Below are 25,354 nucleotides of genomic sequence, written 5' to 3' on the forward strand. Positions count from 1 at the left end.
ACTCTCTGTGAATCAGGAAACCACAACATTTTATTTCCATCTCAGACACAGAAAGTGAACTCCTTCAACAGCTAAGAAATACCACTTTAGATATGGCCACACCTGGTCTAATTAATTAGGCTTTTGCAACTACCAAAAGTTCATTTACCATCAGGGCACCTGGGTGGCTCAATCAGTTAGGAGTCCTCCTCTTGATTTCAGCTCTGGTTATGATCTCAGGACTTCAGGATCAAGCCCTATGCCAGGCTCCATGCTAGGGGAGCCTGCTTAGGAGTCTTTCTCTCCCTCTCTCTCTTATTCTGCCTTTGCCCCTCCCCCTGCTTGTGCACTCTCTCTCTTAAAAAAAAATTTTTTTTTTAATTTACCATCTTGATTCTTCCCGTCCCAAAAGAAGCCTCTTTGCCTTCCTGGAAACTTTGAAGAACAGAAGTTTTTTATGCCAAACTATTATCATAACTTTTTATTAAATTAATCCTCTAACTAGAGTTCTGACATGTAACTACACAGAATCTTAAGGACAGAGAAAGAGTCCCACACAACAATACTGTGATGGAATTTTGGGTCAAGTGTAAACACATCCAAATCACTTTAAAGTTGATAGAGAAGACACACTGAGGCATTGTGATTTGAATGACCCACATTTAAGTACTGAGGGAAACAGAGGTAGCTGGATACCCAGTGAGAACAGAAGAGTCCATCTGCTTCTTTGCTTACCAAAATTAGTTTGAGACAATGGCCAGTGGAAAATCAGAGCCTAGACCAAAGTAATAATGTTAGCTTTTTGTTGTTGTTTCACTTAAGGCTGGGAGACAAAGTCAGGTAAAAAGGAAAGAAAAAAAAAAAAAAAAAAACCCACACACAAAAAACCTAACACAAATCTGGAAGTCTATAGTCAAAAGATTTAGTCATTAACTACATCACACAGGAAAAAAAAAATTCATGCTAGCTGCATGTGATTATCTGGAAGTGGACTGAAATGCCAATACATAACTGGGGAGGAGGGAAATCAACAGATGATAGCAGGCAGAGCAAAATACCACAGGAGGACAGGAAAGGAATCCTATGACATCTCTCTAGGAGACTACTCCCTCTTTTAGTGATTTGTTGATACTTTAATGATGCCTATCCATCCTTCACCAGCCTTGAGAGCTATCATATTAGGGATAGGGATACTTTCATTAAAACAAACAAAATGGAAACATGTAACAAAAATCACTGAAACAATTAATTTCCCTGACATTTAAAAAATATGATCTGTGTATGAGGAATATTAGCCCTGAAAGGAGCCAGTTATCCTTTGATGAATTAGACCTGTCTAGAAATTCAAATTGCCCCAAGTCCAAGGTCTGACCAAGTCCATCCATCCGTCAGAATTTCCCATGTTTTGAGATGCAGTGTGAAAACTTTCCCAGGTTCTAACAGTGGAAGCCACTGGGGCCTCTTTCCCCCATTCTCATTTCAAAGGCAGTGATTGAAGTGCTATCAGCAGTACAGGAAATATTAATAGAGTCCACAGAAAAGATGGAGAAGTGAGTCACTTAAGATGAACAACTCAGTTGTGTTGCCCTTTTATGAGGGAGTCAGTCCTTGAGAAATTGTATGTTCTCACTAAAAAATTTCTCAAAGACCAGATTTTAAAAATACCACTAGTATTCCTGTGTTTTAAGAGCTAGGGGTACTGAAATTCTGAAAGTAGGTTCTAAACACATACCACATTATCTTACACTGAACACATACTACATTATTATAAAAATACACTTTATGGAATTAGAATATTTGTGTGCTCCAGATTTTTGACTGGGCTTTTTGTTATCTAAATTACTGGCCTGTTTGACAAAGCATGCCTCTCTATTCAGTGTGGCACATCAACTGACTCTTATCATTATATAAAATCCTATAGCCCTGTCAAAATGATCCCTGTAAATAAATAATGTTTACCATCTTTGCTGCTGATTCTTCTAACTTACAAACAAACTCCAATAGCATACACGGAGTAAAGATGTAACCATTTCATCTTGCTAGTTATGACACAGTGTTACAAAAATAAAAATTATCCCTCGCTATTCACCAACATATTGTCTATTATGTGCTAGTGTATTTATTATATAGCCATTAACTTTTTAGGCCTCATTTATACCCATCTCCTACTTAGTACACTCAAAGGTCTCGTTCTGAAATACTTTACATAAAAATAAATGGACACTGAGGGTACAGGACTTGCTCAAGACTGCCTCGCAAACAAAGGGTCAGAATCACAAATACAAAATGTGTAGGTTTCACCTTCACTTCCCTACTACAGATGTATCTCAGTGACATGCTGAAATGTTTCAAATAGTGTATATTTGAAAATTAATGTTTAAATTCACTAGGTGGCGTTACTCTCATGAACTCCACAGTATCTTTTGTAATACAAATTCTTAAATTTTATATTTTATAAATAGATTCCTTATACAGTAGTTTCTTTAAAAAAACTACTCTATGTAAGAGATGGCTTTTAAAAAATATATTAGATATAATGGGAGTTAAAAAAAAAAAAAAAAAAGCTTTGTTTGAGCCAAAGTTAAGTTGTAGCCATGAGGGGGGCAGAACTTTGAGACGCTTTCATATTGTTACTTCTCACAGAATAAAGACTTGTATCTCATTCATAAAAGAAATCAGACATTCTTTATCCATTGTGTAGCTTATGGTAGATGTAGTTAAAGTATGTTGAGTATGACAACAATCTAGCTGTCCAAGTATTACATCAATGAATTATGCTTCCTTTGTTTTGTTGCAAATGTTTTTGACAAGAGAGTATCTCCAGTATTTTAAATAACCACAATCATTATTTATTTCTAAAATTAAAAGTTCTGTGAGATCTCTATCCCTCAAAAGCACCATGTGTTTCAACCATATCCTCTGAAGTTTTGAGAATATATATTACAGAAATAAACCATAAAAAAGAGCTTCTGATCAACCACACATTAAGCAATTATCCAAAATGCACTAAAGGAAAGAGAAAACTTAGCTGAACTGCCACTTATTAATAAGCTGAACCACGGGGGAGCTTAACAGTTTATCATCTTTCTAACAAAGAGACTTTCCATATTTAGCCACTGACCCCAAAGAGGACATGGAGCCCCACGAACAGCTGTGCATTACCAGAACTTTATAGATGTGATGAAAACAAAGAAAAGGAAATCCACAGCAGTGACTAACCACACTGTACATTCAAAACAATGACCACAGTGAAAATCATTAAAGAGGCAAGTCTGTTTACTTAGGCTGGGAACAATACATGACATTTAACCCCAATTTCTTTAATCCCTCTTTTGTTTACCTGCAAATAATCCCCTAATTTACCCACAATATTATGATATGAATAATAACTGTATTAGTAATGGACACTTAGAACAAAAAAAGCAGACAACTAGACCAGTTGGAAGTCAACGCCTATTAAGGACTATCTGGAAGCATTCCTATATGTGCTATATATTCTGTACTGTCAAGCATGCATTTGACATTTTTATTTTTCAAAAATAATGAATGAGAGTTTAACAATGGCTACTCACTAGATTCTTTCAGAAAAAAAAAACACCACTTATACACAAAAGAAAGAGTTATCAAAGAGTTAAACATACTAATTCTGAACATACTTAGGTTTTGGCTTCCTTAAAGTTACAAATCGCTAAGCAGATGTTTTTTTTCAAGTTGTCTGATTTGCCAAGTTTTGACTTGGAATACATTTGTACACTGAAGTCGGAGTAATTTAATTAGAGAAACTTGGGCACAAAAATCAAGGCAGTAAGATGGGGATCTTTCCCCATCTCAATGTAAACAAATTACAGTCAACTTTGATTGAGCTGCCAGCAGAAACTTTCATCTCCCTGACAGGAGAAAACTCTCAGCAGCTGCACACATCTGCAAGACCATCAGACAGATGCTGCTGCCGCTCGGAGGTTGATCCTGACACAAAACTGAGTCCTGCGTTCCCAGAACTGAACAGAGTTGCCACCCTCGACAGACTTCCCAGACACTTGACAGAATGCCAAATTGGCTCCTCAGCTGTCACCACCAGCCACGATTTAACTATTCTTGAACAACCGGCAGAAAAACAACGCACAAAGTATCACACTAAAAGTCCTATCCATTGTCTCTGACAAAAGAGCCTTTCTCATTGAGCCCTGTGATGTGTCACTGAACCCTGTTAACCAGAGACTTAGTGTATCCCATTGCCAAGGGGATACAAGGAACCGTGCACGCTATCCGTGCCCAGAAAAGGAATGAAAAGGGAACTTTGAAATCCTCAACGACAGACCACTGAGGATGCTACATTGCAAGAACAGAAGGATCTCCTACCTGGAGCCCTCTTCGTCTTAGAATGCTGGACTCATCCATCTCCCCCTCCGCTTTCTCTGAGCCTCACAACAGTCTAGCCATGCTGTACTACCTCTACTTGAGCACGCTAATTCAGAGCCCGGCAGCTGCTGAACACTTACATCACGCTCTAGCTGATTGGAGCCCAGAGTCAGCTGGTCCCGCTTAGTTATGCACTCCAGCAACTTCGGAGATCACGGAGGCTTGCAGTTTGGGGCGAGAGTGCAGCAAGTGGGCTCAGGTACCTAAAGCGTTTAGCCAGGCGGAGGAGGGCTCTGGCAATTAGGCAGGAAACTGTGGGGTCCCTGTTTTTCCTTCTCCTTCAAAACGCGGGCTCTGGCATTCCGGACGACCAGTAAATGGCTTTCGGCAGGAGCTCCGGGTCAAGCCACTTCTGAAGCAACTAGAAGGTCAGAGTGGCTAAGTAAATCAGTGGTGACAGACACCTCTGCAAAAGGCAGCGACTGATTGGGACGGTGAAAAACTAGGGCACAGCTGGTCAGCCAAGCAGCACCACCATGCCTGCCACTCATCTTTTCTGATGGCATTAAAGAAAAAAATGTAGCAGAACATGCACGCTGCCTGGAAACCCTGCGAACAGAGGGCTCTGGGTGGCTGCTCTTCCAGCCTTGGCAGAACTCTTTCCACCTCCCAGTGTGAAAGCCAATTCATTTACATAAATACCTTGCCAGGAGATTCCTGGCCCTCAGATAGATACATTTTAGCTATTCATGTCCCTCCTGGTAGTAACTTGGTTTTGTTGATAGCTGACCAAAATATAAAAAGGCAGAAGGAATCGAAAGAGCCATCATTAGGTGGAATATTAACCTATTTACAGTCTATAAGCCGCTGGAAAAAAAAAAAAAAAAGATTCCCATCATGTGCAATTTCACAGTCTGTTTCAGCTTGTTTACTCTGCTCATCCTCACCTTATTTCAATTCGAAGCAACCAAGAGATGAATATTAAGTTTTCATTACTGGCCTGGCACAAGAGTAACAACATACAATACTACCAATTTATAATAAATTATTCCCCCTTGATTTCCATTCTAGAGATATTTAAATTGCAATTACAGTTTGGTTCTGAGGAGGCAGATTCTAGGACTCTCTGCGATTTGTCTGAAAACCACTTTCTCCTTCGTTCTAGCCATTAGACAGTCTCTTTCTTGAAAGAAAGGAGGTAAGACGGCATAACATTTTCTTAAAAATCCACATTTCCTGGGTTTTACCTAATCCAGATATCAGATTTCTTAATGTGGGGTGGCGGGGGGGTGGGGCGCACATGTCTAGAAGTTCCTTACCCATCCACCTGCTATTACACTAGCTTTCTGTCTCTTTCTGGCTGTCAACACACTATTAGGAGTGCTATCAATTGATTAGATTATGTCATTAAAAATAGCTTGGGGATTTATGAATCTAACCACTGAGGAAAATTGATTGCATTTTATGTTCCCCAACAGTGTCTGACTTCAGACATACAGAGAGAAACCCTGTCAAGAAACAGTAGCTCTAGCAGAAGCATCAGCAAAGATGGGTATCGGGGTGTTCTTCCACTTTCGTGTGCTCATTTGAAACCACTTAAGGAAGGAAGCCCTGGGGAGTTTTTAGTTCTTTCTCCCATATGCAGAAGTAGTACAATCTCTAGAAACAAAGAAACAGCACCTAAGTGATCCCTGGGCAAGCCAAAGGGGACCAACGAAATTCTAGCTCAAACAATTCTTTAAAAAAAAAAATTTTTTTTAAACTGTATGTGTGGGGCGCCTGGGTGGTGCAGTGGGTTAAAGCCTCTGCCTTCGGCGCAGGTCATGATCCCAGGGTCCTGGGATTGAGCCCTGCGTCAGGCTCTCTGCTCAGCGGGAAGCCTCCTTCCCTTCCTCTCTGCCTGCCTCTCTCTGCCTGCTTGCGATCTCCGTCTGTCAAATAAATAAATAAAATCTTAAAAAAAAAAAACCAAAACAACAGCAAAAAAACCCTGTATGTATTTGCTTACATGGAAGGACACAACATAAACAAAAACAAAAGGGGAACAGCCTAAAGAAAAAGGTTCAGAGCCAGGAGAGTAAGGTCAGCTTGCTATCTGTGGGGGATATGGAAAGCTGGTGGAAAGAGATACCCATTCTTGACAGGCCCACCTGTACTTTTATCTTTTCCCACAAAAGGGAGACCTTTTCCTTCAATGAAAACAAAAGCTATGACAGCTGTTGACCTTTCTCCCTCAAGTCACCCTCCTGAGAGAGGGGGCATGAACGGTTGCCTGAAATCTGAAGACCCATCTTAGACAAAGTGCCTTGGCAGCAGGTGAGAATACATTTACCAGCTCAGACTATCACTGTCATCTGTACACAGAGGCATAAGGAAGCCCTAGCTGGTTTTAGGCAAAGAAAAAAAAAAAATCATGACCTAAGAAGCTGAACTTCCAAAATCAAAAGCCAAGCCTGGTGTCCTTACATATGCTTGTGCTCTGACTACTGGGATCCTCGTTATGCTGGTCTGTCTAGAAAAAGTGGGGTCTAGTGGAGGGTACCAAGTTTTCAATACAGAGAAGGAAGGGAAAAGATTTTTCCCCTTTAAATAAAGATCACAGGTTGCCAGGAGGAAGGAAAAAAAAAAAAGGTAGTGTCCAGAAGTACCTTTTCTGTGACCAATTGGGTAAGCTAGCTGGAAATGCTTTCTCAAGACATTTCGAGGACACACTGTCAAACAGTCAAAAAGATGTGTATCTCAGGTAAGTGGACTCTATGCGTCCCAGGCTCTGTGGCAGCTAGAGAGGTTTGGTGGGTGGGAGTGATAAAAAGGAATTTGGTTAAAGGAGGAGGGGCGGGGGTGGGGGGGGAAACAAAGTATCCTTCTTAACAAAAGAGTATTTTGAGATAAAAATCTAGTTTAGTATTCAACCATTAACTAAGTCTAAGATGAAGATTATGACCACTGCAGCATCAAATCTCGTATGAAAAAATATCGATTACCTGTCAAAATGTATCACTTTGAGAAGTGATACATACGTTTTAAAGAAATAAAACCAGCCAGAGGCAAAAACATGTGGGACAAAAATGAAAGGCTGCTGAAAAATAACATCAAGCAATAATGACTTAGCAGAGGGAATAGTAAAAGGAAAATTGCTACATTTACCCTTTGCTACATATTTTCTCATCAAGATAAGCCATGTGTTAAAATGCAATAAAAACTTCAAATGGTGACACTATTCACAGGTAATAATTACGATCTAGCTTAATTTCCATTAATAAACTCATTTTTCCAGCAATTTTATGCCTTCGTGAATATGTTCACAATATCATGATTCAATTAAAAAAAATACCAACTTCAATGTTTAATGCATTACATATGTCTTCAAATAAAATTTCTTAGGCTTTATCATCAATTGTTATCTAAACCTGGGGGCTCCATCGTAGTTGATTTTTTTTAAAAGTATTTGTAAGGATACACCCCATGCATACTCTATCACAGGTGAAATTTACTTCAAAGAACACTCAAAATCCACGGATGCTATAATATGGGTAAAATTTAAATATTAATTGTTATTACAATAAATGATTCACAGAAACAAAAACAATTCTAAATCCTGAGAAAAATGTGGGTGGGGGTGGACAGGAGGAAGCATGTGGTTACACACATTTTCAACAAAGGGGAAAACTGACATTTTGTAATTACTGTCTGCAGTTATGTTTGGTATAAAGATACAGGTTTGCCATCTGATTTACCTGGTCAGGTATTTTTCACAAATTTAAAAAGAAGTTAACCTCTCTTCACTGGTTCCACCAGTGACGATAACTTTAGGTTACCCTAAAGTAAGCATTCGTTCTGATTATACACCCACTCTTCATCAACTGAATGGTCACTGAGGAGCTGCCGTGGGGAAAGCTTTGAGGAGTGTTGTTTTGTTTTGTTTTTTAAAAACACAAACAAAGATTCGGCAAGTTTCCAGACTTAACCCTGCCCACCGCCACCCACTGACCTAATCCACTCCCTACCAGCAGCTCTCAGTCTTGGCTCCTGGACCACCCACCTACAAGCCAAGGAAGCCCAGATCAGAGGGGACTGTGAGAATGGTTTCCTGGCAGAGGAGAAGGTTTCTCCCTCCCCATCAGGCACAGGGAGAAGAATCAGAAGAACGCTGCTGTTACCCGTCCCTCATCCCACCAGTAAGAATTGTCAGGATACTCTGAATGTGATCTCTAGACCATCACCACCATCCGTGGTAGGACCGCCCCATTGTGCATATTCTTACACACGTGTGGCAGCAATCACTATTTCAAATCAAGCAAAGTAGACAAACAGCCACAAAATGCATTTACCACTCTACCTTTTCTGTTACTTTCAAACAATAGACCAAGGATTCATAAATGTCTTTTATTTATGTTCACTGACCAGGTAAGTCTTTTGTGGCCAAGGGACAAATCTTCCATTCACCATTTGATTACTTTTCCCACTCAGAAGCTCAATGCCAACAGCCAATGAATGTGTTGTACTTAAGAAAAGGAAATAAAAAGATCATAAAAATTTAAAGGAGAAACAGACCATTCTGGAGAATGCATGTAAGTATCCATTACTGGGAATATAATCATACTGCAAGGTAAGTGGTAAAGAGAACCTCAGATGCCAATGACCAAGGTTACCGTGAGATTTGTTAAAAAGTAAATTTCTGTATTTACATTGAAACTCCTCAATTTTTTGCACTGTATTTTTCTCCATGTTTTACTTCTAAATAATAACTGCCAGCATTTATTGACCATACAGGGTGTGCCAAGCCCTGTTCTAAGTACTTCATAAAGTTTATCTCATTTAATCCTCACACAAACTCTATGAATTAAGATTTAATCCCCATTTTACAGAGGAGGAAACTGACCCTCAAAGAAATCAAGCAACTTCCTAAGGTCACACACTCAAGGAAAGGCAGAAAGAACCAAAAAGCTGACTCTTCCAATTTTGGTTGCTAACCACCCTATTGCCTGTTAGGGTTTAAACCAAGGGAAAAAAAGAGCTTTCCAGATGAAAGGAACACATGAAAGGTGTCAGGTATTTTTAAGTTCCTACGGAAAAATTACCACATTCTAAGTTGTCAGTGGTCAAAACACACCAGAGAGAGCATAAAGAATTCCAGATTCCATGGGCCACATGTCTCCGAAAAGCAAAGAAGCAGGGTCTCCACAGCTTCAGGACAGAAGCTAGAGAGCCCCTCCCCCCATATTCCCACCCTGGGACACAGAAGGCAGAAGGGAGCCAGAGACAAGTGAGGGAGGAGAGTTTCTACTTTCTTCTTAGCTGTCTCTGGGCCTCCAGGGACTCCCTCTGAGTGTCAACAACCTCACCTTTCTGGCTGCTCTGAAACAATTCAATTCCAAATAAAGTGTCTTTTTTTTTTTTTTTTTAATCAACATGTAAATTCCATAAAACCAAAGGTACCCTTTGTTGTGCCAGACATGCTACACATCCCCATTGACCTGCGGGGCTTTTTGGCAGCTCCTCATTTCCCGATCTCATCTTCTATGGAATCTACCACTGAAGGCGCTCCTTAAATGACTCTAGCCTTTCAGGTGAAATGACTCAGGGAGAGGCTGCTTGCCCTGTTCTCAACAGCACTGAGTCTTCTCCCTCATTTTCTGGAAGTCATAACTCCCCAGAGTCTGTAGGAGAAAGCCCCTAGTACAGAGACCTGTCCCTGTCCAGACTGTGCCAAAGAAGAACCCAGTAACTTGGGGCAAGTCCCTCAACTTCCCTGGGCTTCAGTTTCTGTGACAGAAAATGAAGACATGACTACAGACTTCGCCAGGAAGCTGGGGAAGAGGAGGAGGCCACTGTCTGGGAAACTGATACCGCTGCCCTTCAGGTGAGAGCGGTCCACTCCGGACACCTGGTCCCTCCCTTCTGGCCCCAGAGCCATGTCTCCACAATCTCCTTCCTCTTCCATTATCTTGCAGGCCACATCAGCCTGCAGAGTACCTACATCAGGTACTTCTCAGCCACTTTCTGACTACAAGGCTCCTTTGCCTGCCCAGGAACACAGGAGAGGCAGAAGACAGAGCTCAGTTTCCCAGTAGTTGTTTCTCATCCCCATCCTCCAAGTGACAAAGCAGTGAGCATGCTGACACCAGGGGTGGGCTGAAGTGTGGGGGAGGAAACACACACCAAGGTCTGCACTCTAACTCTGAAGAAAGGTTACATACTTGGCTCTAGTTGGCATTCATCTTCATTCCAGCCTAATATTAATACTGTAATAGGACAATATTATTGTCAAAGGTATTACTGCCTCATCTTTAGAAATATCCGTTATTCGTTAAAGTAACATACAAGTGAACCCAATGTTTATCACCTGTGTCATCAATGCTCTAAAGTAAAAAGACACTTGGAGACAGGTTCTATTCTATTGAAAAGTTCCAGGAGATCTTATACACAGGAGGCAACACTGAAACCATCAATTACCTTGTCCTGTATTTTAAAATAGTCATTTGAAATTTTAAAGGAACGTTCTAATCTCTAAGGTCAACAAAGGTAAAGAAAGAGTTCATACTGCATGTCTCTTTCTCCCCAAAGAAAAGTGCTCAAACCTGTCGGGAAGAGGACTAAAACAAAAGACAGGCTGCCTGCCTTCCAGAGAAAGATGGAATTTTTCCGATTCAAAGGAAAAGGGAGGGATCTAACACCTTCCCACATACGAGACACCGCAGTCTGAATTTGTCCAAGGAGTAGCATTTTCTCAAACACGTGTTTCATTTAGCAGAAATTGCAGGTGGGGGTCACTAGCAAGCATATGTCTACGAAATATGCTGCATCCCACGCGTCCTGCATTTAGCTCCATTTTCCATCCCGCCTGTAATCCTGAAGACTCTTTAAATGTATGCGACTGGCGATTTTTACCATGTAACATGCATGATTTCGCTTCAGGCTTTTCACAAGAAAGCTATATTGTCTTGACGTTTGCATCACCTTTTTTTATCTAATTATTTCTGGCATATTACCCATCAAATCACTACTGACAATATGACAGGAATCATGGTATTGAAAAAATTACATCCTAGGAGGAAATAATAAAATATAAATCACATACATAATTTTCTTTTGAACGTTTTAACAATGACATCCTCATATACATATGAAATATAGCAGACTATCCCCATAAATGTTCTAACATCAATCACGGCAGGGAAAATATTCTCTAGTTTGCGAACACGCGGATCCAACAAAATATAGCATTTCTAATAAAACTGGGTAATACAACTTCATTTTTTTCATACGAGAGCATTTATGAAGATCTGACAATCGGAAATAGCTCCAATATTTTTTTTCAATTATGTCCCTTCATCTCTAAATGATACACAGCTAACACTGGGATCGTGAGCTAGCAGTTAGTGAACTCCTATATTCCATATTAATAGATCTATCAAGATCAGAGTAGATGAGTGAAGTAACTTTGGCAGTCCTGCGGCTACAGGATACCTACCAACTGCACGAACTTTAGAAATGAGTAAGTCAATAGGTACATATGGAAGTAGGAACACTCCTGGTATCAACTAAGTATTTTAGGAGCGTCTGAAAAAAAGAGACAGTCCTAAAATAGCACGCTAAATAAAATGAGGGTAGGATTGCATACCTTCGGTAGTCAATCACTCTTCGTACTTAGGTATGTTTATCCCGACATGCTTACAATACAGATGGGAAGAGCTGCATGCAAGGGAATTGTTTTAAGCCCTATAAAATCATGTCTAGAGCCTTACTCTACCTTGAGATGCCAGTGTTCATTAATTCCGAGGTTCTGACTGGGAACCTCTTTTAGATCTTGCTGGCATTAGGCCCCCAGAGCCAAACAATTTTGGTGACTCTTTTATAAATACTTAGGAGCTAAGTAAGTCTAAGAGGTACATACAAAAGGGATTTTTAAAAAACAACTCAGCATCTTTCAGGTAGGCAGACGTAAGTCAGACACTGCCCTTGAAACCTGTTTCTGACTCCAGTGATACCCATGTAGAGCGGGCCTTTCTTTCCATCACTCTGCACTAACATGTCATTCAATTTGGAAGTGAACAGACATGGGGCTGCTGCTAGCACTCCTTTTTGGATAATGCCAAGTAGAACTCCTTGGGACTCAGCCATGTAACACGGCAACGAGACAGAACACTGTTTCTCTACAGAGTTTGAACTCTGTCTTCTAGCTTCCCTTAAATGTGCTCTTCAGAGAAACACAAAATGTGCTCCAGAGTCTAGCTCATTAATCCTCATCAGTTTCTTGTAAAGTAGCAAGGCAAGAGACTGGTCCAATTTACCAACAAGTGAAGTAAGGCAGTGAGGTTAAAAATAGAGTCCAAGGTCATGAAAACAGTTGAAAAACAAACAAAACAAAAATCAGAGCAAACAAAAGAATTCAGGCTTCTGGGTCAGGGACGAGGGCCCAGACATCAGCCATGTCCCCAAATTCTTCCCCCTTTTCTCATCTGTCTTCACTGCCCACCCCACCAACATTTTAACAGGAATTGAAGCGCAAGGGCTCCCCTGCCAAACCTTCAGATAGATGCACAAACAAATAAACTCATGTGTGCATACCCATGCATTGATATGCATACAGAGGGAAAAACAGAAGCACTAAATGAATGTCAGACCAAGGATAAATTCTTTAGGGACAAGTCACATTAAGCACTGTCCCCATTACCCAGTAGTAATGTCTATCTAGTTCAGCAAAACAAAGTTGAAAACAGTATTTCAACTGCACAAGTCACAGATAAACTGTTTTTGTTTTTAATGGTTAAGTGTCCCTCTATTCTCCAAGAACATATAGTCATGTATTAACATTCAAAATACCATGTGATTCTTGGGATTATGTCACACATTTAGTCCATGACTCTATCCAAAGACCTTGAAGAACAGCCTGTTTCTCCTTTCTCCTTCTTTTAGCTCAAGAAAAATAAACACTTGTAAAAACAAAACAAAACAAAACAACACACTTGTCTAGCTTTCTTAATATTTCAAAATTATAAATATAACTAATTTCTGTTATACAACATTTATAATATGCAAAGCCACCATAAAGTCCTATATAATTTTTTTAAAGATTTTATTTATTTATTTGACTCAGAGAAAGAGAGAGATTGAGAGAGTACAAGCAAGGGGAATGGCAAGCAGTGGCAGAGGGAGAAGCAGGCTGCCCACTCAGCAGGGAGCTCAATGTGGGGCTCGATCCTAGGACCCTGGGATCATGACCTGAGCCCAAGGCAGATGCGCCCCAAGTCCTATCTAATAGTCTTACCTAATGTTAATGAACGGTGATACATTGCTCTTTTTTTTTTTTTAAACACCAAACTATTCATCACTTTTATACATAAAGGACCTGGAAACAGCTATTAAAACTGTTTTCAAAGTAGTTCTCTAAGTAAGACCAAGAAATGGCTTTAACAAAAATTAATATTCTCTAAAAAAAGGACAATAAGTGTTCGAAAACTTTGATCTTGCTGATTGCTGATTTCTTGGACTTAGTTTCTTCTGAGTCTATGTAAGAATGCAGCTCTAGCACGTTATCCTTAAAAATCAAGATCTCAAGTTTTACAGACTGATAAAAAGTCACTACGTGCTGTTTGAAATCCACCGCTCTTTCATTTATATTCATTAATCTTAATGATATCATTAATGCACAATGTGTTTCACAGAAACTAATTGTATTTTTCCAGAATCAAACATTAACAATTATGCCTCCCATTATCACCTAATAAAATGAAATTTAAAAAGTCTCAGGCACATCAGTGAATATTTTGGTACGGTAACTAATTTGCATTTTTAATGCTACAATAAATTGACCAGATTATCATCAATTAGATAAATTAATATTCTGTCAGTAAGACCATAGGGAATTATTCTGTTAGAAATTGACAACTCCTGACACTCATTTCCTTGAGCCTTATTGAATACAGGCTTAGCCCTTCTTTGTCCTCTTATCTAAAGCTGGCCTTTGTGACTCTAGCTAATACCACACAACAGAACCTAGTCCTCTGTAATTTTATATATTTATCATTGCTTTAAGAAAAAAAAAAAAAAAAAAGGACATCTGTGCTCTTCAAGTAAGGGAGAAATATCTACCTGGGCAATAAAAGTGCCCTGAGTCAGAAGTGTGTGAATCAATTTGTTTACACCTTGCATTACTATACACATTTTTTATCCCCTTGATTCAAAGGCCAATTGCTAAACATCTACAATGAGCCAGGCATTATGATGAATGCTGAGAACAGGAAAGACAGACTCAGTCCTTCCAGAATGCAGTCAGGGATCCCAAGACACAAGTACCAAGGAAGGATGAACTCAAAGGGTAGGTGGCGAATAAGGGAGGTTTCCAAATTTATGCACTCATTAGAATCACTGAAGGTTTTTTTTTCAGATTTTGCTTATTTGTTTGTTTATGTGTTTGAGAAATGAGAGAATAGTGGGCAGGGCAGAGGGAGAGGAAAAGAATCACCAGTGGACTCTGTGCTGAGCAGGGAGCCCCACACAGGGCTCAGCCTCACAACCCTGAGATCACGACCTGAGCTGAAAGTTTAACTGACCGAGCCAACCAGGTACACCTGCACGAACTTTTATAAATTTCAAAATATAATGCCACACCCAATCTCCTAAATCATAAACCCCCAGGGTGGGCCCCAGGCATCAGCGGTTTCTGAAGCTCCTCAGGTGATTCCACTGTGCAGAGTTTTGACAGCCCTGTTCGGAAGGGCACAGGGTACTCAGCCCAGAAGTCAGCGCGACCTTCTTACTACAGAATTCCTGTCATCTTCCCCATGCTGATTACCAAACTTGAGAAAGGGGCCAGGGGACCCAGTGATAGAAAACAGTAAGGGAAGGGAAGGATGAATTCCTGTGGTTATAAAAGAAAAGGAGTTTCATCTCTTTTCAGCAAAGACAAGCATTTTCAATGAAAGACAAGGCACTTTTTGCACAATATTCCTCTAAAATTGAAGTTCAGTGAATTGGTAAGTCCTTTCGGTCTTGGCCTTACTAAACACATTACATGACTCAATTATTAAAAGCAAACAGGATCCTTCAGCTTTTCCTTTTGAGGTTTCTCCGGTGAAGATTTCATAGCTCGCCTGACAACTCTGAATGCCTATCGCCACTCTCCTCTGAGACAGGAGAAAAGGACATCTGTGAAAAGCTCGTTCATTGTATTCTTTAACTGTCCACTGAAGAAAACTAGCTATAATAGCCAGTATATATCCTGAATGTTTTACCTACTGACAAATGTTATTAGACCAGATCTGATTTCATTTTGTAAAATAGTACACGGAGATTCCTTACTCTAAGCCGTCAGTGAAAAATACAGATTTCTTTAGGGAAAATAAATAATAAGAATACTGTACAGGAAAGGAGGATTTTCTCTTAATCCTTGTCTTCTGAAATACAGGTTTTGGAAACATGTCACCTATTTCACTACTCAGTTTTTAGAGGGGATACTTGTATTTAAGAACTGAGAATGTCACTTCCTTTACATGCTTCTGAAGAATGCATCTTTCACCATCTTCGAGTATAAAAACCGTAACTAATAGATTTAGCACGGAGTTACTCATTTAGCTGTAGTATTTAATTGCACATGCAATGGAGTTTCTAATAATGTATCCCAGCAGCATGACGTCGATTTCTTCAAGAAGTTACATGCACCATGTTCCATTAAAATCCCCTTTTTTTTTAAAGTTACTGGAAGGCACTGCCCTAGCTAATGAAGCACATTTCTAGAAATGTTTCTAGAAAAAAAAAAAAAAAAAAAAAAAGAAAATATATATATATATATATATATATATATATATATATATATAAAAGATACCAAAACATCTACCATATATTATTCTCTAAAACTCAAAATACTACCGAGATTACATATTCTCTAACTTGCAGCAGTGATATGCAGCCCAAGTGTTGTTGGAAAAAAAATCTCCATGTGACATGATAAAGCATTTTTATTTCAACCAGATATTAGCTTTTATAAAGTTCTTCCTGACAGTTTCCTAACAACTAGAAGATTAGTTTTAAGTCAGCCAATTGTTTTTTTCCACTTGACTTAGTGAACCACCTTGCATGTAGGATATATCTTTCCTTCACATGCATTATGGATGCAACTTTTGAAAGTCCTCAACCTACTTGCTTCTACCAGTTGCAAATGAGATTTGCTGGTGTGCCACCTACTGGACAAAATATCATTTACATCAGTGCTCTTTACTTTGTTTCTTTGGACTTTTAAAACTTTAGATTCTCTCTGTTAATGGAGACGAAGATCCGAGAAACTATTTTTAGAGGGCAATCTAATGAGAAACTGAGTTTGCCCCATCAACAGTACTCTAGGTGGTAATGTTGTAAATGGTACTTATGGGAGGACTGGCCTCTTCTACACACCTATGGCTACTCATCATACTTGATGAAGCACAAGGGAGGCAACCAAGGGTCATGAAAGCATTCAAGGTTATCATCCAAACAAGCAAGGACGATGCTTGCTTAAGACCTGGGTGAAAGTGATCGCCTCGCCAAAAAGCTGATGATCTATAAGGAATTCACCCCACACTGACTACAAAAAGTAACAGATTCTCAGCTTTCTAAGTATGTTGTAACCTCAGTGAGGTATGCACTCATCAGAGACAGTTACTCTGATTTCATAGTTTGTTACTAGGCTAGTTAATGTCCTAAAACTCTGAAAATTATCTGGAGACCCTCCTTCCCTGAGATTCCAGAAGCGGCGAGAGAGAGGAGATGAGGAAAAGTACCAGGCAAGCACCACTGTCTATTCCTGCAAAGCTGCCCATGGAAACCCATCTCCCCCCTTGACCCCCAGAGACCTGGATCAGGCAGAATCCACAAAGCGTTCAACACCGCTCTCCTAAATCTCCAAGAGAATTAAACCTTCTATACTCTTCTGATCCCAAAGCCCTCCAAGGAAACATTCCCTTCTGGTTACAATGGAAGAGTGCACTATGCCTATGAGATTTGTATCTACCCCTCCGTCCTTCACTACTAGCTACTGTTTGCCATGGACTCCTCTTTCTGGTTCAAGCGGTCGGAAATGGAAATTCTGGTTTCAGAACTAGAACTACCCACTTCTTCTCAGTGGGTGAAAGATCTACAAGATGCCAGTCAACCAGCAGTTTTATAAGTCAGGTACCTATCCCCTGCTTTGCTCATTCAGATCGTTTGTAAGCGGAAATACACAGCAATGTGGCCAGTCTCAGACATTTTGTTCAGAAGCAGTACCCGGAGGCAACTCCTTCCTCTGTTTTTCTTTTAGGGAAGAAGTATGGCTGAAGAATAAAAAGCCCAAGAATGGCAACTGAGCAACTGGAATCCATTCTAGGTTCTGACACTTAGCTCTTGATTGCCCTTGGGAAAGTCATTTAATAAATCACTTCCTGCAATTTGTTTTAGTTTCCTTAAAGGAAAAGACACCTGCCCATTTTTACCCTCCATTTATACCCTGATGTTTAATTTTTTCAATCCTACAGAAAATGTAAAAGAATGCAACAAATACACTTATACTCTTCACCTCTCCTCAATTACAAACATTTATCTGTGCTTTCTTTTGCTCTAAGTATCTGTGAAACTACAATGGAATTTTTGACTTCAGAGAAAATGCTTTAGGTAAAAAGCTCCCCACCAGAAGGTGGTAAATGGTCAGTAACTGTATATTCAGGTTTCCCAAGAGTACTTTTATCAGGAAATTCTATTTCTTTAAAAACTCTTAGAACAACACAGAGCTGTCATTAACATTTTCCAGGAGATGGTTCAGTGAGGAGGGTCAGTCTCAGACGAACCCCAGAATCACTCCATTTCCAAGTGGGAAATCGTCTCAAACCCTTCCCTTCAGAAAGCTGAGAAGAGAGATCCAGGAAGGCTGCATCACCTTGTCTCTGCTATAAATAATACACTTCAATGCAAGAGAGGTGGGGATGTAGGCAGACAATGAGAACACCAGGAGGAAGGGGACTGAAGGGAGTATGGGAGGTAGCCAGGCATGGTCAAGGGCAGCAGCTCCCTAAACCCACTGACATTCACCCGCAACCATGCAGCATTACCACGCTCCAAGGGCAATGCAGGACAGCAGGCTTTTGGAGCAAACCAGAACCGGCTCTTCCCAAACTCTGAGAATTCCCCTCTCCAGCCTCAGCCTTACATTCCCCTATTTCAAACGCCTGACCCTGCTTCAGGCGTCGCAAGCATCTCTGGTTTTCCTCTTTATAGATTAGGCCATTAACGTGTCCTCTGACTATTAAACACGGGTTCTACCAGGGCAAAGATGTGACCACAGCAAATGAAGCTTTACCATGTCTGGCTTTGCAGGATAACCTCCTCTCTAAGCAAGAAGAGGGAGAGACCCTCCTGAGGTTACACAAGTCTGGTTTTGGGTTTCCTGAGCCGTGTTTCAAGGCTTTGTGCTAGAGATGGGATTTCCTCTGTTATTTTGGCGTTCTGCTTCAGAAATACAAATCCTTTTGTTTACAAAATTATCCATGGCCAGTTTCAAAACCCCTCAATCAATAAGAATAATCCAGCCGCAGAATATTAATTTTCAGTAATACATCTTCTATCGATCATTTCTTGGCATTCTTCCTGGTCTGGTGTGGTTTGGAGATCAGCCTGGCACCCACCGGCTTTCTTGTCATGATACGGACGGACAGCATTCCAACGCAGAGGGCACCACCGTCCATCTGGCCTTCACAGGTCTTTTATTTTGTTGTTTCCTGTTCTCTGCCTCCTGACTCCAACACAGACCGAGACTGTGGCTGAGGAGCAGTTTACAGCCAGCCATCAGCGGCTTCATTTGCAAAATGAGAGCGCTCCTGAACTCCCTTGTAAAATACTTTGAGGGGCTTTGATAAATTACAGCATAGGTACGCAATTATGGTATCGATTCCTAAAGCCACCAGGTTCTCGGTCAGTCCCTGTTGCATTCGCAGCTATCTTTTTAATATCTTTCCTCCTCTCTTGGAAAAGTGTCCAAAAATTTGACAGGTAGCATTATTTAAAGAGGTGCAATGCCTTCATCAATCGAGACTAACGAAACAGGTCTTTTTATGCCTTTTAATGTGTCCATCTACCTCCCTGACAAAGTGACACGGGCACCCATGGCACAACTAAATCAAGATGCGGACCAGACTGAACACTTTCTTGACGTGACTAAATTATAAAATGCATACATTAACAGACGTTAACCTACCCAGACTATGCTGTTGCGTTCTATCAAGGCTTCAGAAATAACTCCAAAACTTGCTCTAGATCTGACAGGCATCCAAATTATTTGAATAAACAAAAGGAAAGGTGGTGGGACAGTCGGGGGTGGGGGAGTGCAGAGCTGGAAGGACAAACACTTTCATTCTTTCTTTCTTTCTTTTTTTCTTTCCTAAACATTTCCTGGATCATTTTTTCATTTAAACTTCCAATGTGTTTGGACATGTCTGTCTTATTTCTCACATTGAAAATATATCCAGGGGCACCAGGGTGGCTCAGTGGGTTAAAGCCTCTGCCTTCGGCTCCGGTCATGATCCCAAGGTCCTGGGATCGAGCCCCACATCGGGCTGTCTGCTCAGTAGGGAGCCTGCTTCCTCCTCTCTCTCTGCCTGCCTCTCAGCCTACTTGTGATCTCTATCTGTCAAATAAATAAATAAAATCTTAAAAAAAAAGAAAAGACAAAAAAATAGATCCAGAGACCAAGAATATAGCTGCTATTTTTCACTCCCACCCTAAAACGTTATTTAGGAAAAAAAAAAAAAAAAGAATACAGATGCAGAGTAAGATGCTATATTTTACTAATTCGCCAACAGTTTTTGCCATAGCCAGGCTGGGAATCGGCCCTCCTCCCCACCACTCCTTGCAAGCAGAGGCAAAAGGCAGTAAGAGCATTGCTGACATCTCTCTCCAGCACTGAGCGACCAACTATCAGAGAGTCCTGGTGGTAGGAGCAAGAAGCCAACATGAACCACTTTGCCAGGCAGATTCTCTGGGCCTCTACCCAGATCCTGGGCATGCACGGCCCTCCTCTATGCACAAAGTCACCACCTAGAAAGCCAGTAAGGTTTTCCCTCCGACTAGTTACTCTCAGAAGGACACAGAGAGCAGAAACACAGTGGTTCTACATAAGGACAGCAGCATCCTCTAATTCCTGATTTCAGAGGAAAGCCTTTTAAAGGGGGGACTTGGCCAAAAAACCTTCCCATTCCATCCCTTCTCCCTCTCTTTGCCACTCAAGTTCAACCACACGCCGGATTAACTCCTCTGCATAGCCACTATGCTATGCCGTCAGTAAAGAACGGTGAAGGTAGAAGGAGGGCAGAGAGGGGACACAAAGGGAACTGGGAGAGCAGAGCAGAAAGTATTCTCTCTGGATTAACTAGCCCATCCACTTGATACAGATTTCCCCAGCTATCCTATGAAATCTTTCATAAGCCATGAAAGCATAAAGCAAAGAAGCAATTACCACTAATTAATATGGAGAACCTTTTGAGCACGCCCAGACCCAAGAAAACAACCTCCCAGGCTTTTTTGATAACTGAGGACACATCATGCTCAAAGATGCCCAAGATAAAGCACAGATGTTCAAAGCCGCGGCAGCCTGATGCTGAGAGGCTGAGTGTAATTCCCGCAGGGAGGAGCCTGGCAGCGTCACTCTCAAGGGTGGGTGGGTGGGTGGGTGGGTGTGTGTGTGTGTGTGTGCGCGCGCGCCCCCTGCCTCTGTAAAAACTTGGGGCAAAACACTGAACCCTATTCTGGCTCTTCAGCATTTTTCCCAACATGAAAACCCTCTTCAGATTTCTTTTGGCACTAATGCAGGTTCTTCACAAAAATGAAGTGAAATTTTGAAAAGCAGGGGACACCTGTACCAGGAATATCTAAACAGAGAACAGGCAGCCAGAAGCACCATTTCCAGTGACACGTGAGGCTTGGATGGTGCTCCCATTCATGTTTTCTGTCATACTGACTAGCTATTTACTTGTTCATCCCACCACTTCTTCATGTTTCTGGGAACACAGCTAGAATACATTGCCGAGGCTCTCTTGGACTTGGGTATGGTTACAAGACCAAGGTCCAGGCAATGGACTAGCAAGTAGATGTGATTCCTCTCCATCTCCTACCTGGGCGTTAACACTCAGAAAGAACAGAAGCATGGCAGAACGTTTGTCAGCCTGAGGTCCCGATGGATTGTGTGGAAGGGAAGCTACCTCTGCCAAAATGGCCTGGAAGTGAGGGAGAAATAAATACCCGTGGTTTATACACGTAAATAATAACAATATTGAAGAAACTTCTAAATCAGCCAAAACTGAGTGTGCTTGTTATGACATTTATTTACTGTAACACAATGCTCTCTTAAATCATCCTGATTAAACACTGGGAGAAAACTTACCTCACAACAACTACAAATCAGCCTCCCACTAAAAATAATGGCGTGCAAGTGTTCTCAGAGTGGATGTCACACAGGTCAGAGCTGCAGGGCTTTCAGAGTTGTCTGAGAGCCCACACCCTGGGGACCGCTCGGGCAATTTATACAATGGTACATCCATGTGAGGAAATAGTGTGTCATCATTAAAAAGGGCACAGGAGACTTTTCTGTGCTAATGTGAGATATCTTCACATTAAATTCAAAAGTAAAGTCAAAGCAGTTCCCAAAAATTCCAAAAAAATTTAGTTGTATACGTTTAGGGAGACATACATTATTTTTTTCCCACAACTAACAAGAAACAATTAGTAACGATTACCTTTGGGGAGACAGACAAAGAGAAGTAAATCATTTTTTTTTCTTACCTTTTCCTATTCTTGGTATTTTCTAATACTAGATATGCATGGCTTTTTATAAAAACGTCAATGGAGGGGTAGTGAGGGGGTGTGCCTGAGTGGCTCAGTGGGTTAAAGCCTCTGCCTTTGGCTCAGGTCATAATCCCAGGGTCCTGGGATTGAGCCCCACATCGGCTCTCTGCTTAGCAGGAAGCCTGCTTCCCCTCTCTCTCTCTGTCTGCCTCTCTGCCTACTTGTGATCTCTGTCTGTCAAATAAATAAATAAAATCTTCGAAAAAAATATATCAACGGGTAGCAACACTGTGGGCTATTAATTTTTTCAAAGATCCCTATATTTTAAAAAATATATGTATATTACCATTAAAATGTAAATCAGCAGCATGAAAGAAGGGTCACAGTCAGTGGAATGAATGAGTGTTCCCCTCCTCCCAGGCAGATCAACTCCCAAGTGAGGACACTAGGAGACTGTTGCTGAGTGATGGCCAATTAGAACTACATAATTCTGAATTTATATGGGTGTCATGAGTGACCATAAGGCTCCCCTACTTATACGGGTATAAGTAAATGACTCTTCTGTTTATTAGGAAAATAACATGTGGCAAGAGCATTTCTGATTACTGATCACTGAAGAAATGCTTGAAGAGCCCGTTCCACGTTAAGTTCACTCCCAGATGAATTCAGGCGCCATTCTCTGATTTCAAAGTTCTTCGTCTAATGCCACATTTTATGGGGCAGGGGGAGGGGGGAGCACTTCAGTTTGAAACCGTGAGGAGAGGCACCAAGGAGAAAAAAAACACAGAGTGAAGGGGACATCTCTTGGCATACAGGTAAGCTCTGGTAAGGCTGTATTCAGAAAGGCTCCCTCCTAACCCCAGGAGAAATTCTGCATCTCATTTTAAAAAATACCCTTCAGAAAAGGGAGTCTACCTTCAATTGCACATCTCTCAGTGAAGTGCATAAAGGCATCTTACGATGCAGAGTCTAGCTCATCTCTTTTGCTTGAGTTTCATTTCCAGCACAGCAGAGAAAAAGGCTGACCTGGGACGCAGGCGCCACAGCCAATAGAATGCACGTGCTCGCTGAGCTGCTGGATATTTTGTTTAAATCAACTGAACACAATTCCACCGGAACACAGAAGTTAAGGCAGAGAGAATGTGTGTTTAAATATTCTGACATAAATGGTTTGTTCCACAGTATCAAGAACCACAACCAAATATAGGGCAAAGAGGATGCTGTTAGTAAAGGAGAGGTTTCTGGAGAAACTTGTGGCTGCTGGCCTGGATCTAGGACAACAGAGGACACAAAGACACAGTTCTGCCAGCCTCCCCAGCATCCAAGGTTTCATCGGGAAACAGGTTAAAAAAAAATTACAACTACTCAAACCCTCCAACATAATAATATTTTAAAAAAACAGAACACTCCCCTGTACTTGATTTCACGTCTACGTTGTAATTACCTTTAAAGTACTCTGAACCAAGAAACAGCGTCATTAAATTTGGGGCCATATACTTGCTATCATCGTTAAAGAGAGTTGCACAAAATGAACTCAGAGCTACACCAACCACAGCACCTGCCAAGAACCAGGAGAGCCAGCGCATCTAACACATCAGCTCCTAGGTCTCTCCAGCAGCAAAACCCAGGAGCCCTCGTGAGCAACTTTTTAAAAAAATATAACTAGCAGGAAACCAGGAAACCTCAAGCCACATGTTAAAGCAGTGCTCCACAGAACAAAATTTTCACTAGATAAAACACAAATGAATAATTCAAGTCTCTGGCTTTGAGAGTTAAAAACTGCGGAAGGACCCAGCAAAAGGGTGTATTGGATATTCCAACTTCATAGCTGCCTGTGGAGTTTAAAAACACACGTAGACGCAGAAGAAAGGGTGAGAGGAGGCACTCCCAGCAAAGCCAGGCAGCCACACTAACATCACCCTTGAGGCCTCTATGCTAGCCGCAAGGCACAGGGAGGTGGATGCTGCCATCTAGAGGTATCTAGGGATATCGCCTTTGATAGCAGGCCAGCCAACACAAAAGGGCCGAGGGCCAGGGAAGCAGAGGACTTGACCGGCTTAGGGGAAGAAGCTGCCAGAGAGACACGTTCTTTCAGGAACCAGGTGCCCCCTTGTCTGAGGGGAGGGCACACAAGGAGGAAATGGCGGACGGACAAGAGAGGCTTCAGCTCCACAATTCCCATGAGCATAAGGATGTACAATCCTCTGTGATGGCAAATTGGGGCACGAGCAACTAGAAGAACGAGAGGGAAGAGAACACATGAATAAAAGATGGGCACCAACGGTCAGAGGTGGCCCCCGGGACAAAGGGCTGGCACCCGCTGAGACATAAACACCTTCAGACTTCCACTCTCAGGAGTTCCAAACTGTAGAAAAGGAAAACAGGCAGAAAGAAACTGAAGGGAAAAATTAAAAATCAGACAGGTAACCAGTCCGAGACTGACATCATGGGAGAAACAACAGACCTGAGCAATAAAGAATGCCTATAAGCTACCACAAGTTACTAGGAGACATAAAAAGAAAATCTATATTTAGAGCAAACAGGTTAAGAATGGTTGTATAGTAACATGATTTTTATCCCTACCTTTTAAGAAAAATGTTTAAATGTTCTCTGGGAATTTATCAACTTATGATACAAAAATAAGCTCTTCTTTTTAGAATAAAAAAATGAAGAACACAGAAGTCCTGAATTATTAATATTAATAGTCCTAAATTAATGCTGAATTTCCTAATTGATCTACCCAATCTAAGACTCTGGGGATGAAAAGGTAAATAAAGTTCTAGCAGACCAAAGATGTGGCTTAATTTGCCCTGATATTGGATTCCTAACCTTCTCCTCTTAATGAAGAGCTATCAGCACTGACAGGCTTAGGTGACGGTCGTAATTCAGATGCACGACTGTCACATCCTTCTGCCTTGTGGGACAGGCTATAAGCTCAGGACTTTAGTGAGAACTGTTGCCACCAGCAACTTCAGCTGCTTCCAGTTAATTTCATATCAAATTCAGATTTGCTTAAAATGCTAGACAAGTGGGGACTATTCAATCCTCCTCCAGCCTCTGCCGGCTCTGACAGGGCAAGGGATCGGAGGCTTGTCAGGCTTGATGGATGAGGGGAATTATCGCTCGTGCGCTGTCAGTGCCCATCCCCCTTTGAGCATGGCCTTTGCCTTTAGCACAAGGGGCAGAGGATGTTTTGAATGATTCAGAGAAACAACAGTTTGTGAAAAACCTC

The 25,354-nt window shown here is 41.2% G+C and overlaps 1 protein-coding gene across 6 annotated transcripts in view; it reads right to left on the bottom strand.

The window, feature by feature from the left end:
• MAST4 (microtubule associated serine/threonine kinase family member 4) overlaps window positions 1-25,354 on the bottom strand; it is a 552,196-nt gene that overhangs the window by 339,052 nt on the left and 187,790 nt on the right. For 2 of the 6 annotated variants that reach the window (XM_032336088.1, XM_032336085.1), the window contains exon 1: window positions 4,339-5,194. The exons of the other annotated variants lie outside the window; for them this stretch is intronic. In XM_032336088.1, the coding sequence (XP_032191979.1) occupies window positions 4,339-4,377 (39 nt within the window). In that variant the 5' untranslated portion in view covers window positions 4,378-5,194. Of the gene's footprint in view, window positions 1-4,338; window positions 5,195-25,354 lie in introns of those variants that run through there. 6 annotated transcript variants of the gene reach the window in all.

Source organism: Mustela erminea, chromosome 3, assembly GCF_009829155.1.
Source record: "Mustela erminea isolate mMusErm1 chromosome 3, mMusErm1.Pri, whole genome shotgun sequence".
NCBI lineage: Eukaryota > Metazoa > Chordata > Mammalia > Carnivora > Mustelidae > Mustela > Mustela erminea.